We start from the raw sequence: 18,279 nt of genomic DNA on the forward strand, positions 1-18,279 counted from the left end.
CTATTGGTCTGCGTCTGCTGTCATTCATCATCCATTAACAATTGAATATTTTTAACTTCTTTGATAACTACCCTTCCAATTATTTTCAAATTTGGTATAAAGCATCCTTGTAACAAGGGGGACAAAAATTGTAATTTTCAGGACTCCTGCATCCCCAGGGCCTTAGGGACAGGGCAAAAAGTGCCAAAAATGTATTGCATCATATTTTGAGATATAATTCATGCAGGCGATCAGAAAAAAAATCCAGCTTATAGCTTAATTGAGCCAAAAACATGACCTTCACCTATAATAAACCAGGTTAAAAAAGAAAATGTTAAAACAAATTTTAAAAAAAAGATTTACCCTAGGTTGACAAAGACAAGATTCACAGTATTACTATTATAAAGATGATAAATGTTTGAGATGAAGTCGAATATGTTCATTGATTGATGATGATGATGATGGACAAGAACCAATTGTAATAGGACACGTAAGTGACCTCAAAAGGATGGGGAACTTGAAATTGAAAGTGTTTGTTCTTCTACATCTAATCATGCTATTTAGAATAAAGGAACTAAACTATTAAATATGCTATATACCATAATGGGTGTTTAGAGGTGTCAAAGAGGAAGTTCAAAGAGTAGAAAAGTTTATAAGTGCTGCACAGCTCACTATGGTGGACAGCAAAGGATCACAAAGGTCATCTGAATGACTCGGATGAATATAGAATATAAGATATTAAGGTGATTCCACCCTTCTAGAATTATAGGTTAAATCTTTTATTTGATTGTTGATTCTCAATTAATACATCTTAGTAACAAATAAAACTGATAAAATAAGTATGTTGCGGTATTGATGAAATTTTTATCAATTAGCTTGTACAATATATCTGTTATCAACGTCAGAAAATTGCAATTTTCTATCAAAATTTCACAAAAACTGGTTGTAACGATTCATAACAATTTCACGAAACTGTTTCTTTAAAAAAAAATATACAAAATGTTGGTGAAAAATAAAGGAAATCTATCACATAATAGACTTGACAAATGATTTAATGAAAACAGAGTTCATATATAACTAAGACTTTTGAAATATTTTATGGTGAACAAGATTTTGTACAATAACTATTGAAAAAGACTCCAGCAAAATTTATGTTCCTGTCATGCATAAATCTTGTTAAATCATTGACATTGCAAAAACTTGTGACATCACAGGAGGGTGGAAATACCTTAAGATCATAGACAGGAAATTTTTTATACAGCAATCCTAGACTTTTAAAATTTTAATGAACAGTACTTTTAAATTACATTTTATATTTTTCTGCAGAAAGAGAAAAAATGGAAAGAAGTGTCTTCATATCTCAGACTGCCTGGGAACCAGAATCTTATTGTGCATGAAGCAGCTCGAAATCAAGGTGCCTACTACTAAAGGTTTCCACTTAAAGCACAAGTTTTTACCTTGTATTGCCAGTCCTTATACATGAAGTGTCCTATTAATTATATGGTTGTATACATGGTGCTAGTGCAATTCTTGTAATGCATTTTTACTCTGGTCTTACGAGTTTACGTTTTATTTATCTGATGATTTTTTTCAAACTTGTGTATCACTCGTTTTATTGATATCTTTATATTTTTTAAAAAAAATGAGATATACACCTTTGCTGTGTTTGTTATTTTCTTGGCGTGCCAATTTACACAAGAGTATCTTTTCTCAATTCCACTACCTTGTTTATTTCAAACCATCAAGTGTTCATTATTTTGTCCATTAGGTTGTGGCATGGGGGACACATAAAGATCTTAATGTTCTGATCTATGTCTGTCCTTCTGTCTGTATGGAGTCATACATTTACAGAAATAATTCAAGCTTTCTTATCTATGTTAAATATTAGTCACAGTACAATTCAATATTTGATGGAAGCCTAAGCAATATCCAAGGTTATTGTTTGCAATGTTTCTTGAACACTCTGGTATACATATAGAAGTGCTGTTCGGTGTGAATTAAATTAGACATGTGTTCATCCACTTGTGTCCAGTGATGTATTTGAACTAGTCAGAAGTTCATCAAAGTATGATATGCATAACGTAACAAATACATGTGCTCTCTTACTGTTTTTAGATGTAATGATGCACAGTTTAATTGACTTGGCTGTTATTGAACTGCTGATATATATGACAACCTTCCTTGTCGATTGTCATTCATAAAAGAGATCTTATTTAAATTCCCACCTTTGTAATTATTTCTACTATATAATTGCATGTTGTTTCCATTTATGATAGAAATGTAATTGTTGTCCACTAGCTTTAGTAGAATTTTTAAAAAAAAAAAAAAAAATTTTTTTTTTTTTTTTTTTTTTTTACATGTATGTGAAAATTTGTAAACATGCTTTCAAAACTCGATTGTTACATGGACTTGTAATGAAATGTGGAAAATATTAATTATACACCATTTGATATAGCGTACATAAGAATCAAACCAAATGTATGCTTGCATACCATTTACTACTGTGTATTTATAGATACATGTACATGATGGTAGTGTCTACATTTCATTACTGTGCCACTACTCTCTCATTATTAAGGGATCTAAATGTGGTTTGTGTATGGTGTCATAGTACTGGTCATACATAGCACAAAGGTTTGGTTTTTAATAAATTTGTTGAAAATTATAACTCGTTTTATGATGTTATGATGGAATACATCAGGAGTTTAACACAAGAGTTGAATGGGACTTTCTGAGAAAAAATGTATTCATTTATAAGACCCGAATTAAATCATCCCCCCCCCCCCCATTTTAACTCCCACTCCCAATAGCCCAAATAAAAAGGGCTATTTCTGTCTAGTGTTCACAGCTTAGCATTTTAACTCGCTGGTCCACAGGCCCAGTGACCATAAATAGTACTGGTCTTGTTACAGTGCTAGATTCGTTTTGTCCGTTTAATGTCTCAAGATAAGATATGTATAACATAACCTTTAATATTAAAAACCCATTAAGATGCAAATTCTGATGGTTGCTTTTGATTCAGTCAGTCATCATCCTCAATTCCTTTCTTTGCAACATCTATAGCACCAGGCTCATCATCAATAGCACCAGGCTCATCATCAATAACATCATACAGTACAAGGTGGGCATCTTGTGTTGTAGGACTCCTATCTCATTTGTAGACAATTTTCTAATGAAATCGGAAATCTTTTTTTTAAATTTATTTTAATATTTTCTTTTTTAACCTGGTCTATTATGGGTGAAGGTCTTGTTTTGGCTCAATTGAGCTATAAGCTGGATTTTTTTTTTCTGATCACCTGTTGTCAGTCTGTTCATAAACCTCTCAAGTAGAGCTTTCACCTTTTGTCTGTATATATATATATAGACTTTACGTTTTTAGCTCACATGAGCTTTCACCTTTTGTTTGTCTATATATAGACTTTACGTATTTAGCTCACATGAACTTTTGTCTGTCTATATATAGACTTTACATTTTTAGCTCACATGAGCTTTCATCTTTTGTCTGTCTATCCATAACCTTTCACATTATTATCCTCTTCTCTAGAACCATAGGGCCAATTCAGTGAAGATTGGCACAAATCATTCTTGGGTAAAGGATACTCAAAATTATTCAAATGAAGGGCCATGCTTGCTTCAAAGGGGAGATAATTAAGAAAAGGCAAACATAGGGTGGGATCATTTAAAAATCTACTTCTAAAGAACCACTTGGTCATAAAAGTTGAAATTTACATGAAAGCTTTCTGATATTGTGTAGATTTATGTTTGATTAAATCATGGCCTTTGAGAGTAGGTCAGTGCCCTAATAGGGGACCAAAGTTTTACATGGAAATATATGGGGAAACATCTTTTAAAATCTTTATCTCGATAACAGCAGGGTAAGTCATCGTGATATGCAAGTATTCCCAGGTAGTGCAGATTTTAAGTTTGTTTAAATTATGACCCCTGGAAGTACAGTGGCTCCATGATAGGAAATGCTAGTTTTACATGGAAATATATATAGGGAAACGTGTTTATATCAATAACTGCAGGAACATGATTGGTCATAATATGCAAGAATCCCCAGGTAGTGCAGATTCATGTTCAAAATGTGGCCCCCGAAAGTAGGATAGGGCCACAATAAGGAATCTACTTAAGAATATAAAGGGAGATATCTTTCAAATTCTTTATCTTAACAACAGCCCAGCCATGATTAGTCATATTCTTATGCAAATATCTTCAGGTAGTTTACTTCAAGAAATAATGAAATCATGGTGGCATCTTTTGTAAATCATCTTAAGAACCACTGGGCCAGAAAAGACAAAACTTGTGTGAAAGCTGCTGAATGTAGATTTTTTAAAATCAGCCCTTGGGACTAGAGTGGGGCACAACAGCAGATCAGTTCTACATGGGAATATATCAGGGGGGGGGGGGGGGGGTCTTTTAAAGAACAACAGGGCCTTGATATGTCGTATTTATATGCAAGCATCATCAAGTAGTGCAAAGTCTGTTCAATTTGTGGCTCCTAGAGGTTGGATGAGGCCAGAATCAAAGTTTTTGGACTTGAGCACTCTTAATCTGCACTACTTGAGGATGCTTTTATATCTAATATCACTGCTACTCTTATCCCCGTTTCCATGTAAAACTTCCAATGTAGCCTCTATTTGGGCCTCACCCTACCCTATTGCTCTTATTTAGCCCCCCCCCCCCCCTCCTCAAATGGCCAAATTTATAAAATTAAATTTTTAATGAGGAGTTACAGGTTTTTCATATGATTTTATGTTGTTTATTCAAAATAGCAATCACAAGATACATGTATGATATCTCAATTTATATCTTTCCCCAAAATGTTTAACTTTTAATGTAAAAATGCCCATTTTGTTAATACCGTTTTTTCTTTCCATAAACATAAAGTGCTTCGAAGATCATGATTTTATATGCTTCTCAAGATAAACCACAGTTACAAAAATAAATCATATTCTCCATGCAATATATATTCAATGTTTAGAAATAAAAAAGAAGTAATAAAAGCTTATGTCAATTTCAGTGAAAAAATCAGATAATTTAAAAGTTTCGTTCCTACGTCAAAGTACAAAAAATGTTGCAAAACTAGTCATAAATATTATTATGGTTCCGTCACACAAAAATTCATGAATGAAAATAATATACTGGTATTTCAACTCTGGAAGATTTCACATGAATTAAAAAAAAAAATTGGGAGCCTTAGTCCATTGAATTATGCAGAGCTTAAATTTTTCACAGCATCAGAACTGTATTAAAAACCATATACCGTAATTGTTTTGAAAGTGACAGTTACTTTAAGGAAGTGGAAAACATTTCAGGATAATGTAAACATCCTTAATGATTAAGAATTCAGGATTTCAGAAAGAATACTAGATTGTTAATACATTTAATATGAGAAAGGTACTTGTGTAATTTTACAGTATCCTGTTTAGGTTACTGCATCTGGCACTCCCAAAGTGTCCATACACACAGTACACAGAAGAACTTTCCTAAAAGGAAGTGCTCACTTGACAAACCCCTTAGGAAACTTGAGGATCCATCTAGTAGATGTATCAAAACTATAGTATTTTCTCTCAAAAACTTGGTTTACATTTGAATTGTTGAACAAGCTTGGGTCCATTTGACATGACATTTGAATTAAAAGTTCAGATCCTTGTTGTGTTCCCACAGTTACTTATGAACCTTTTGTAGGACTTCGACAAGGAAACCTTGTTAGTCTAAACCTATTAGAATTCTAAATGTATGATTAATTATTAATCCTGAAAAAGACCCCAAAAAAATTTAATCCAGTGAAATTTGGTGATATATCTCGGAATTGTTACCGGTAATTTTATGCATATGAATTGGTGCTACTAGACAAAGCCAACAGTAAACTGAGAAAAAAAATTGTGAGGAATATTGTCAATTAAACTGTTAATCTTAAAAAAAAGTAAAGATTGTTACATTTTGTAAATATGGCAGTCAGTCAATGAAAATATGTTCAAAGTTGGGGCCACAGGGGTGAAAAAACTTGTACAGGCATATACCCTGCTGGGAAATTTTTTTCTCGAGTACAACACAACAACCAATTCAGCAGTTATAAGTACATGTAGTGTCCCTTGAGGCCAAAGTGGACATACAGTAACGATGCATTAAAAAAAGACATCCCTAGAAATGTAGTTGTCTAATAAAGGATTTTTTCTTAGCATGGGGCCATAATTTTGACTCCAATGCCCAAGTCATTAACTCTATATGATCGTTAGTTACAAGATATAGTTTAATACAACCACCTTGTCCATGGAGCTTTGTGATTAAAGATCGGAGCAGTTGTTGTCCATATTATAGTACTATCTTTTGACTGGTCACACAAGATGGTCAAAGCTTTATTCTATGTTAAGGTGGAAGATCTGACTTCATGACCATCAAACTGCATCCACTAACCTCTGATCTTGGTTTCACTTTTAAAACCATTGATGTTTCTTTGATACAAGAGTCTTTAATCAAAAGTGAGCTCGTCTCAGTTTCAATGGCCAGGTAAACGTCCAACTAGTGTAGCCACAGCCAGAAAAGCATTTCAGATATATTTTCCTGCATAGCAGTGGTTCCATGACTTAACAAACTCAAATCTAAAGACATGGTGGTGTTCATACTTATTTTGACAAAATTGTTTCCTTTATAATGTGTTATTAATGTTTTCTTTCTACATAAATTAGACATACATTGTGGTCCCACCCTGGCAGCTAGATTGATTTTATAATGGTTAACGCCCCTCTCTATGGCGGCTAGATCGATTGATTTTATAATGGTTAACGCCCCTCCCTCTCTCTGGCAGCTAGATCGATTGATTTTATATTGGTTAACGCCCCTCTCTCTGGCAGCTAGATCGATTGATTTTATATATTGTTTAACGTCCCTCTCTCTGGCAGCTAGATTGATTGAGTTTATATTGTTTAATGCCCCTCTTTCTGGCAGCTAGATTGATTGATTTTATATTGGTTAACGCCCCTCCCTCTCTCTGGCAGCTAGATTGATTGATTTTATATTGGTTAACGCCCCTCCCTCTCTGGCAGCTAGAGAACTTGGTATGGAATTCAACTTGCATCTTGTACACTGTGGTGATCAGATTGGTCCATTCTCTGGTGCCAAATATCTACCATGGTACAGCACCTGACTAAAGATTCAGGGACCCCAGGTTGAAATCCTGATCTAGTTTATAGCTCGATCCCCCAATTTTTTTTACATTTGGTACCAACCCCTGGAACTGACAAGTGAAAATGCTTTACAGGGGATAAAGATCAGTGTTCATGTCTTAAAGGTGTGAAGACATTTAGGAAGAAAGAAATTTGGTGGTCAGACAGGTATATAACCCCCCCACCCCCACCCCCACAACTACATTTCTGTATGAAACTTACTTCACCACCACAGAATCTATTTTGGCCCGAGGGGCTATGCTTTATAACAAAACTGAATTTATACAATACGAAGATGCTATCAATTTTGGTTCTAGATCAGGTGGGTTTTTTTCACAGCCCTGGTAATACTTTTTAGCTCATAAGTTATAAGCTCAAGTGGACTTTTCTGATCACCTGATGTCTGACATCCATCTGTCTGTTTGTAAACTTAACACATTTTCAACTAATTCTCCAGAACCACAGGGCCAATTTCAACCAAACTCGCCATAAAGCATCCTTGGGTAAAGGGATTCAAAACTTTTGAAATGAAGGGTCAAAGGGGAGATAATTTAGAAAATCGTGAAACGTCTTCTGAAGACTAGCAGTCCCATGATTTGTCATCATTACATATTATGCAAGCATACTTAGGTACCTCCGATACAATTTCCTTCAAATCATGGCCTGGGGTGGGATAGGGCCTCAATAGGGGATGAAAGTTTTACATTGGATTTGATATACATATGTATAATAAATCTGAACCTTCAGCTTGACCAAATTACGGCTGAAAATGGTTGAAGATCTCAAATGAATTAAAATGAGAGATGTACAGATTTCAATAAGAGCATCAGTAAAATATGTACATACATGTACTATCACATGGCAATGGTCACTGGATTGTTTTGCATAAATACAGATGACTAATTGACTGTAGGAAAATTTATCTTAAAAATTTGCTCAAATATTTGTGTACATGGAACTACATGTACATTGTATGCACTTCTATGTAAAGACAACTTGGAAAAATATTCCATGGCGATTTTATTCATTCAGGGAAGCAGCAAAGATCTAAAGCAAAACTACACTGATTTTACATGTCCATTTTCTTGATGCTAAAAATAAAATATTTTGCAAGAAACAGTTTAAAAAGTAGTACACAACTTTTTTTAAAAAAAATATATTAAAATTTAACTATAACACTAATTTAAAAAATAAAAAGAGTACAATTGCATTTATTTTTCTATATTTAACATCATATATTAAGCAAATCCAAATATATAGAAACATACAAACACACACTGAACCTGACAAGTATCACTGGTTGCAGAGCTGCAAATGAATATTGACAAAAATTACATTCAATCTTCTTCAATCCAAATTTATTGACAACAGCAGCAAAGATCACAAGAAAATGTTATTTCAAATGATTGAACTTCGGTATCTCGAATACCATGGATATGTCGAAGTGATTAGGAAGTCCCAACTCCCAACCACTTATTCTTTAAGTATTTAACCCTCAATATCTCGAATCCTCGGTTCCATTGAGTTCAAGATAATGAGGTTTGACTATACCATACAGCTGCCACAATACTTGAAGTGAATCAACATTGCAACCTTTTTAAGGATGATGACCCTAATTCATTTCTGTAACAGAAATTTCAACCAAACCTCCATATAACTAAGACAGAGTAACCTTCGATGGATTAAATCATTTTAAATCAATTTTTTCAAAGAATGTAATCTAAAATGTCCTTGGAGAAAATGTTTTGACTAAATTCTTCTTCACAAATTTCAAACATATGTAGCATATCCTTCATGAAACAAAATGAAATATCAAATGAGATTTTAAAAATCCTCATAGGTAAATTTTTGCAAGGCCTTCTACGAAGTACATGTACATACATCTATTATGTAAATTTACTGTACGCATACTACAACATTTAAATGGGTACTAACTGTCAACTACCAAATCTTAACCACTGTCAAAATACTAAAATATTTTGAAATGAAGAAAATAATTTTTTGAGTAGAAAACTTTGTGAGAATTAGGTAAAATTTATCCACAATGAATATTCACCTCCATGCCATAACATTTCATCCAATGTTTCTGTCTACACAAAAGAAACCCTTTTTATATCAAAATTAACAACAAAATTTTGCAGGATGTATAAATTTTTAATTTTGTTTGACAGTGGTGAATTTTATGTCTCCTGTAAAACCTGTTGTAGTCATATTGGTATAGATAATTGGCAAGCACAACTTTGGCAGTAAATGCCTCTTTAAGCACATTCAAAGTTTTAGCACAATCATAGTTTCAAATTAGAATAAAATGTTTATCATAATGTGTATACAGACCGATTCACACTCACTGCTGTACAAATGATGCTAAAATTAACCCTGCTAAAATAAGATCACATGCAGTCCTGTATTCAAATCACCTCGAGAATCAGTTTCACTATGTAAACATATATATTTACTTATCAAACAATGTTCTTAGTCATATCTTTGTGTGATTTTAAACAATTCACCAAGAAAAACTAATTATATATATATTCAAATATGTAAAATGAGTTGCCACTTCAACCAACTACATTTTGAGTTGGTGTTTTGTGCGATCATCTCAAAAATTTAAATTAGGTTCATCATACTTAAAATTTAATCATCATAGTACATTGAAGATCCACTTCAACATTAAACAACATGTGCTTGGATGTAAATCATTGGCTTAATAAAAGTAAAATGCTAGCAGACTCACGCTTCTCACTTTAAAAACAAAGACTTACTTCTTCCTATTCAAATTTGATTGTTCCCTGGGTTTTTTTAATTATCAAAACTTTTTTTTTTCCAAAATGATGTATGGCAACCAATATATATTGAAAATAATTTAATAAAAGGTGTTCATGAACTTGATCATGGATTCATGACCAATATCACATATTCCTAAATTCTGACTAGAGCTAAGGGGGTGGCTGTTGTTGATTTGAAGGCAAGGCTTTGTTAACATCATCCTTTTTCACATATTTTTTCCAAACATATTCAAAGACAGGTTTAGCTATAATAGTACTTGCACATATAACAAAAAATCCTTGTGCATACATTCTGGTTTGTACAAGGTACTGGGAAAATTCGACTTTTCCATATTGTCTTGCTATCTTCCTCTGATAGGGTCTGTAGTAAAGAGCTCTACCAACGACAATGGCAATTATTCCACCAATTCCTATAAAAATTAAAATATGCAGCATTTCAGAATTTTTTTTTACTAAAATTTGGAAAATACATGTAATGAAGCTAAGTGGGTGTAGTAATGTATATTAACAAATATAACAAATTGAATTTTATTCTCTAATAATTACGCCATCAACTTTTTACAAAAATAGCTATGATTTTTGCTAAGTAATTTTGACAGTCCAACAACTTTACTGTGCACAATGACTCTCCTTAATGAGACACAGTCTGACACACCTCCTAGTGTATACATCTAGTCCTACTGTAAATATCCTCAGGGTGAAAACAGAGACGTATATAACAGAGATTAGCAACTTCCTCAAGTCTCGGATTATCTCGTGGTCCTGTTTTTCGGTAAAAATGCACACACAGATGTGCCAGGTAAATTACATATACCGACTTAAGAATGAAAGATTTCAAGTTCAAGCCTTCCAAATCCTATCACTAAACCATTCAAGATACAATAATTTCATCAGATGTTTCACTTCAAAGTAAAATGAAAGTGAAGTTTCAAAAGGTGGCACCAATCTGATTAAAACCAGATCTTCAATCAGCTCCTCTATTGGCCATACATGGCCAATAGAGGAGCGGATTGAAGATATGGTTTTAATCAGATTGAAGGTGGCACATGATTCAAACTTGGAAAAATTGGCAAAAGTTTGGGAAATGTTTACGATTTGCCTATACTTTTTTGTTAATAGTATATTTGTTGATCATCCAATTATTTCAAAACTTGTTACATTCGATTTCCATTTTAATATGATAGGATTGAAATAAACTGAAATCGGCAACGATTTATCAAACCAATAAAAAGGAATTCAGGATGGGATGGTCACATATTTTAAGTGGAAAACATGCTGCCATAAGAGTTGCTTATCTCTCTTATATATATGTCTCCATGGTGAAAATAACTGACTCGGCTGCATATAGTTACACATTGTTTATGCTATAACAAGAGATCCATTTGTCACAAGAGAGTAACCTTGATCTTACTGGAAAATGACTCTTGCAAACTCTCAACCATTGTTTCTCTTTGGTAATGAAATACTATCATATGATTTGCTTCGATTTTTAATCTTTTAAGAATACATAAGGGTAGCCTTTATTCTTCTAGTTTGTCAACCCAAAGTGGTCTCCATCTTGGCCCTTTAAATCCATTTTAAATAAAATTACAAAAACGATTTATATATCAATTCAATATTGTAAGGTTTTAAAGGTTTTCTGACATACATTTCTATATCATATGGATGATATTGGGTCACTATTGTCACGTATTGTGGCCCTCAGGTACCATGATTTGAACATAAATATATATTTTTTCACATTTAGCATGATTTCATTCCATATTTGGGTTATCTTACTCCCAATTTTCAAAGACACCCATTACCTAGGTAAAACCAGTGTAAATTAAAAATAATTCATTAATACGAGAAAGGAAGATGAAAATATCTTGACAAACTTTAATAACTAGACACAATGAATAAAGTCATGTGAGGCTGCGCTAAAAACACCACATCTGGCTCGTGCTAGTTTGATCATAATGATATAGATTGCACCTGAGGGATACATTACTAGAATACAACTAAAGACAAATCACTCACACGTAGACGTAAGCAGTACTACATGTAGTTATTGAAGCTCATGGTCATTTTAAAATAAGTATATAAACATCTGTTCGTCCCACCTGCCACGTGATTATGCAATAACCTTACTATTAAAAGTACCACTGAGAGTGGTAGCATTAGAGGTACTACGGTTTTCTGCATTTCAACGTTGACCACCTGATGATCAACTACGTAAAAAATTCCTTGTATTAACTGCCAGGGTGATAAGGTAATGTACTGAATATAAACTTTCTTGTGTACTGTTGCAAAACAAATTATATTTAGTGATGTACAACTTACTTAAAGGTCATATGAAACGATATCTGAAGAAATTGAGTTATGTATGGAAATTCATTAATCAAGGTTTATTAAACAATAATTCATTTTTAATTTTTTTTATTCAATGCATTATAACGTCATAACAGCTGATCAAATGTACTCGATCACAAAAATGATTTTTGATGATCACAGCTGATGACGTCAAAAAGACCCACTGTGATGTAAACAACTACATGGTATAACGAAGTATTTTAAAACTGCATAGCTTTGAAAAATACCAAAGGTTGTAAAAGAGGGTGCATATATACCTCTTCCCAAGGGATACCAGATTTAGAAGAAAAAAATATATGGGTATACAAAATCTCCGACGCGATGGATTCAGTGTTGCCATGAACATTGCACTTCAGTACATCCGTCGGTAGCCAAACAATGTGGACACAAATAGATCAATTTCAAATCAAAAGCTGTGCCAATAATTTTATATTTTCCAAAGACTGAGACAAATCAAAATATAAATTAAAGTCAACCGCTTAGTTAAAGCGAAGACACTGGTATGTATTACTAAATTACACAAAGGTTGGATATCATTGTAATCACAAACAAGATGTGTTTGTGAAACACAAATGCCCCCGATTATGGCCAATTCTGAAGATGGCCAAGGTCACAAGGGCAAATATCTTGGTACCAGTAGAAAGATCTTGTCAAAAGAAATGCTCATGTACAATATGAAAGCTCTAATATTTACCATTTACAAGTTATGACCAATGTAAAAAAAAAAATTAAAGTAGGTCAAATCTCAAGGTCAAAAGGTTCAATACCAATGGAAAGATCTTGTAACAAGGAATACTCATGTGAAATATCAAAGCTCTATCTCTTACTGTTCAAAAGTTATTAGCAAGGTTAAAGTTTTCAAAAAGTAGGTCAAATTACAAGGTCACAGGGTCAAAAATGTTGGTACCCACGGAAAGGTCTTGTCAGAAGGAATACTCATGTGAAATATCAAAGCTCTATCACTTACTGTTCAAAAAGGTATTAGCAACGTTAAAGTTTTCAAAAAGTAGGTCAAATCAAGAACGATAAGCGGGTAACAAATTCATTCTCTATACAAGTTTACAGCTTTATTTCTTATCAATCCAAAGACAATAATTTTTTATTCAACACTGTTTGACCTTCATTCATACCCATCTTCATGTTTTTAAAGTAAAATACCACTGTTAGAAATCGTTTCATATGACCTTTAACATCTACTGGTTAAGAATCATTTAATGTAAAACTTACTTAACATCTACTGGTTAAGAATCTTACTTAACATCTACTTGTGAAGGTAGATCATGTTCACGTACTGAAATGACAGGAATGTTTATCAAAATATTTTAACTGTGTACAAAGACAGACTTGATAATCTAAAGCAATAAGATGTATGGATATGTACAAGACACCCACTATTGTCACTGTTTCAGTATTCTTTAAAATCAATGATTTATTCCATATTGGAGGTAATAGTTGCCTTTCCTGGAATTATAAAGTCTCTAAAATTAGCTCTCGCTAAATATATATTACCCATTTTTATGAGAAAATTGCTAAATTTGTGTCTCGCTTTTAAAAAAAATTCCACTTAGATACGGTATGACATTATTACACCACAAAATACATTGTCCACCAAATCCCTGATCAGATTTGACTAAACTACATGAAAGTATAACACTATTGTATAGATCTGTTCATGAGTTATGAGTTTTATCATTACATGATTGGTGCTACAATATGTATCTTTCACATGTATGATACAAATGACATTTCATTAGAAAATGTTAATATCAAATGATTATGGATCCATATTGCATTGGTCGTACACACTTCACATTACAGTAACTTTTGTAAAGTCTGCTTTGCTACCTGGCCTAACATTGGAATCTAGGATCGACATGGGGTACCTGGCTTGACATTGGAATATTGGGTCGATATGGGGTACCCAGCTTGACATTGATATCTAGGATTGATATGAGGTATCTGGCCTGACATTGGAATATTGGGTTGATATCGGGTATATCTGGCTTGACATTGGAATCTAGGATTGATATGGGGTACCTGGCTTGACATTGGAATATTGGGTCAATATGGGGTACCTGGCCTGACATTGGAATCTAGGGTTGATATGGGGTACCTGGCCTGACATTGGAATCTAGGGTTGATATGGGGTGCCTGGCCTGACATTGGAATCTAGAGTTGATACGGGATGCCTGGCCTGACATTGGAATCTAGGGTTGATATGGGGTGCAATAAGAAAGTGGGTATGTAATATTCTCTTCTATAATATATAATATGATACAAATTTTCCTGTAACAGCTTTATCATCTGCTTATAGAGGCACAATAAGGTACTGTTCACAGTTGTCAATATACATAAAATTTCATCACATAATAGATAAGATAAGTTTACTCTAATTTTGGGCCCTGAGGGCATAACAGCAAGGCAGCTTAGGCCAAATAAAATAATATGTGTGGTTCCGGTTACACTCACTTGAAAAATAGGGTAGGTAGGTAGGTATTTTATTTTTTTACTGATAGATTTTAGATGGAAACACAATTTTCTTTTACTTTCACTTCTTTGTATGTACCATTTATATATGGTGTGATATATACCTATCAAAATTGGTAGGAATCACCCTAGTTTTTACAATTCTTATTCATATATTTCAAATAAAATAATGGATACAGGAAAAAAAAAAATCAGTGCATTTGCCAAAATCATGTTTTTGAACATGAAAGTAGGAAATGATATTTCAACCAGGGTACTGTTTTCAAGCCCTTCCAAGATTTTAAATCTATCCAACTTTTTCAAAAATAAGGAGGGTGATCACTCAGTATATTCAAATAACCTGAAATTTGCACTATTGTTAGCCACTTTCTGTCTAATGTTAGATGGCCTGTAGTAAGAGTTTACAGCTTAGCATTTTAGCAGTATCTGTATATTGGCTATGAATTAACTTGCAGTCAAGCTTCACCTGAAGAAAAACGGGTCAAAAACCTATATGTATTGTGGTATATATTATGCATCCCTTCTCATAAAAGAAAATCTTGAAAAAAGTGCATTACATGTTTATTCGACAAAATTATGCCAAAATAGGGTAACTGATTTTGGAAATAGTGAAAAAAAAAAAAGTTTAGGGTCAGGGGTAAAAACAAGGGAAGGTCGGGTAACCGGAACCACACATATTTTTTTATTTGGCCTTATAAGAAGGAAACGAATGACCTGTTTAAAAGATTCGCCTTAATTATTATTTATTTATATTTTTAAAAACAGGTAAAAGTAGCTACTTTACGTAGGTTTAAATACCTAGGTAGCTATTAATAGCTATGTAAGTAGAAATAGTGTTTGGTCTGGACCTGGTTAATATGGATCCATATTACGTTAGTTATGAATTCATATGTTACATGGATATGGATACCAGTCACCAGAAAAAAGATACAGTGTACTTTAAACAGAGAATAATACATGTTCTTTTCTATATCGCATCCTTTATTCCAATGTGATAGATTATAATGGTTGACAGACAACTTACCGATACCCAGTTGTGGATACTCAATCAAGGGGCTTTTGAAGTCATACTTCTGGTCCTTTCTCCACTCTATAAGAGCAAGTCTAGCTCTCTCTTCTTCACTCAGCTTCTCTTCCCATTTCTTTATCTGCTTATGGTCTACCTCGTGCGACGTTAAGCTTTCCACAGGCATTCCTGAAATATTATCATCTGAACACGAACTCATACAAACTACACTTTTCATACCTTTTCAAGCCTATTTTTCCGTATTGTAATGAGAACAAATAATTACATTTAACCTACATTTTCTACGGTTATAAATCGTCATAATCTCGGCTGAGATTCAGCTTGGCTGAATATTTGGACTGACGCCTTTACCGGTGAAGGCGTCAGTCCAAATATTCAGCCAAGTCGAATCTCAGCCGAGATTAAAATCGTCAATGATGTGTTCTATTATGAGTCTATATCAGCTGATCAGTGAAAAATATTTCCTGTCTAGGTTTAAATCACTTTCATGCTTTTTATGTAATATAACTAATCATACTTTACAAACCTCTAAACGTTCGATTTGTTAATTGTCCCAAATTATAATATTTATGCCGGACAAATCCAGTGCTGAGAAAATTCGCGTTAATTCAGTTTTGCTTATCACGTCATTTTTCTTGTCCAGGACAGTTTTATAAACTCTGATAGAATTCTTTTGCTTCACAGATCAATATTTTGATGTCGGTCACCTTCCTTCCTCACAAGTTCATAACACATGAGTGGTGTACGTGACAATCCCCAATGTGTTTCCTACTCTATTTCGAAAGTTGCGTAAGCAGAATATACTACTACGACCTTTTGAAATGTTGATCTCCGAACCCGATCCCAATATATTTTTTTAAGACTGGAGACATACAGACCTTAAAAAGTGTTGCATGTTGATGGTGCAAAAGCAATTTTTTGTTAACAGATGGGGGGATTGATTGATATAATTAGCCCAAATTACCATATTCCGGACAGTGACAGATCTTCAGGGCCTAGGGGTTATATGTACAGGGGTTGCAACCTCCTTTTTAGATAAGCATCTTAAAACCAAAACAAAATGTCATTTTTGCAATTTTGGGCTCTTCAACCCTCTTTAGAGGTGGGCAATGTATGAAACTTGGGTCGCATCCCCCCCTTTTGAAAATTTTCTGGATCTGCCGCTGCGTGGTCATACCCCACTCTCTAATGACAACTTACAATTAATAATACTTTTTCAGTTTCGCATAGACTACAGGATCTGGAATCTCTTATAGTGAACAAGAAACAACATCATAAAGTTTTCAAAGATTTAGACTGTAGAATCACCAAATCTGCTATCAACTCATTGAAAAATGGTGAAGCAAAGTTAAAAATGTCAGTTACAACTTGTGCCATGTCTGATGCTTTTATCTAATTCATATATCTTTTTTCGAACGGTTATTATCCGAAATTGTGGGCAAGGGGTTATTTATCTCCTATCTTTAAGTCAGAATTAGAAAAAAAATAAAAACTTAATTTGTGTAACGTTAAAAACATTTAGATTGCTGTAAATTTTTCACCCAAGAGACCAAAATGATCCTAACTAGTAGACAACTAAAGAAGAATCACCATAACTAACAATCTGAAAAAAGTTTTAACACCATACTCAAAATAGATTAGATAAATCTCATCCTTGCATTATAGATTGGGTCTACCAAACATACTAGGACAAATGACCACCATTTGGTTGTTAAAAGTTAAAAAATATTGTAACACAAATGAGGGTATAGACTATATACCAATCTACTTTTGGGGGTTTTGATTTTCAGAAAGCAGTTTGATTGCATTACGTTCAATGCATCGTTTTCTGTTACCAAACAGGAGTTGTGCAAAAAAGCTCTCCAAGCATACACTGTACATATCTCAAATTAAGAAAAGATCCAGGAATAAAAACATGTATGAATGATTCAAACCAATCTTATTATAGGGTTTTGAAATATGGAGAATGTTGATTAGTTAAAGCACAAAATTCACTCAACCTGGTGTTATCCAATTTAATTAATGTTACAAAATGTTAAAATGTGAACTTTATTGAGAATAAATAAAAGAAAATCTGTTAACCATATCTGCATGCTTCTCTCTCTCTCTGAGCTTGGTTGAGACCCTCTGCATTATGAAGTTGATAAAAGTATGTTTCAAATACTGTTATAGATTAGACAGTTTGGATGAATCCCCACTTTTGAAAGAATCCTATCCGTATAGCAAATAATTACATCAAAATCATAAAGTCACTGGGTAAAATTAATTTTCACTCTTTGCTAAAAAAAAAAAAAAAAAAAAAAAAAAAAAAAAAAAAAAAAAGAAGGGGGGGGGAGAGAAAGAAATTGCTGTCATTCAAAAATGCGACAGACCAGAAATGTACAAATAACTTGAAAGAATCGGAAAAATTTTACAGGACATGTAATTGAAGATGAATTTCACTACCTTATTAAATGTGATAAATATAGTAAAAAAAAAA

At 33.3% G+C, this 18,279-nt stretch overlaps 2 protein-coding genes across 4 annotated transcripts in view; one reads left to right on the forward strand and one right to left on the reverse strand.

Annotated features, from left to right (window-relative positions):
- Window positions 1–2,645, forward strand: part of LOC125683715 (transient receptor potential cation channel subfamily M member-like 2) — a 54,814-nt gene extending 52,169 nt beyond the window's left edge. For both annotated transcript variants that reach the window (XM_048925148.2, XM_048925150.2), the window contains one exon: window positions 1,306–2,645. In XM_048925148.2, the coding sequence (XP_048781105.2) occupies window positions 1,306–1,407 (102 nt within the window). In that variant the 3' untranslated portion in view covers window positions 1,408–2,645. The remainder of the gene's footprint in view (window positions 1–1,305) is intronic.
- A 5,506-nt stretch (window positions 2,646–8,151) lies between these two features.
- Window positions 8,152–16,627, reverse strand: LOC125683729 (uncharacterized). Of its 2 annotated transcripts, none has more exons than XM_048925172.2 (5): window positions 16,327–16,627; window positions 15,798–15,968; window positions 10,224–10,344; window positions 8,417–8,456; window positions 8,152–8,239 (listed from the first exon to the last, which is right to left on the reverse strand). In XM_048925172.2, exons 2-5 carry the CDS (start codon window positions 15,964–15,966, stop codon window positions 8,207–8,209), a joined length of 363 nt encoding a protein of 120 aa, XP_048781129.1. In that variant the 5' UTR covers window positions 15,967–15,968; window positions 16,327–16,627; the 3' UTR covers window positions 8,152–8,206. The 2 variants fall into 2 exon arrangements, with proteins under 2 accessions (XP_048781129.1, XP_055996705.1); XM_056140730.1 differs by lacking the exon at window positions 16,327–16,627 and adding an exon at window positions 16,077–16,192.
- Window positions 16,628–18,279: the final 1,652 nt, after the last annotated feature.

The sequence above is a fragment of the Ostrea edulis genome, chromosome 6 (genome assembly GCF_947568905.1).
Source record: "Ostrea edulis chromosome 6, xbOstEdul1.1, whole genome shotgun sequence".
Lineage (NCBI taxonomy): Eukaryota > Metazoa > Mollusca > Bivalvia > Ostreida > Ostreidae > Ostrea > Ostrea edulis.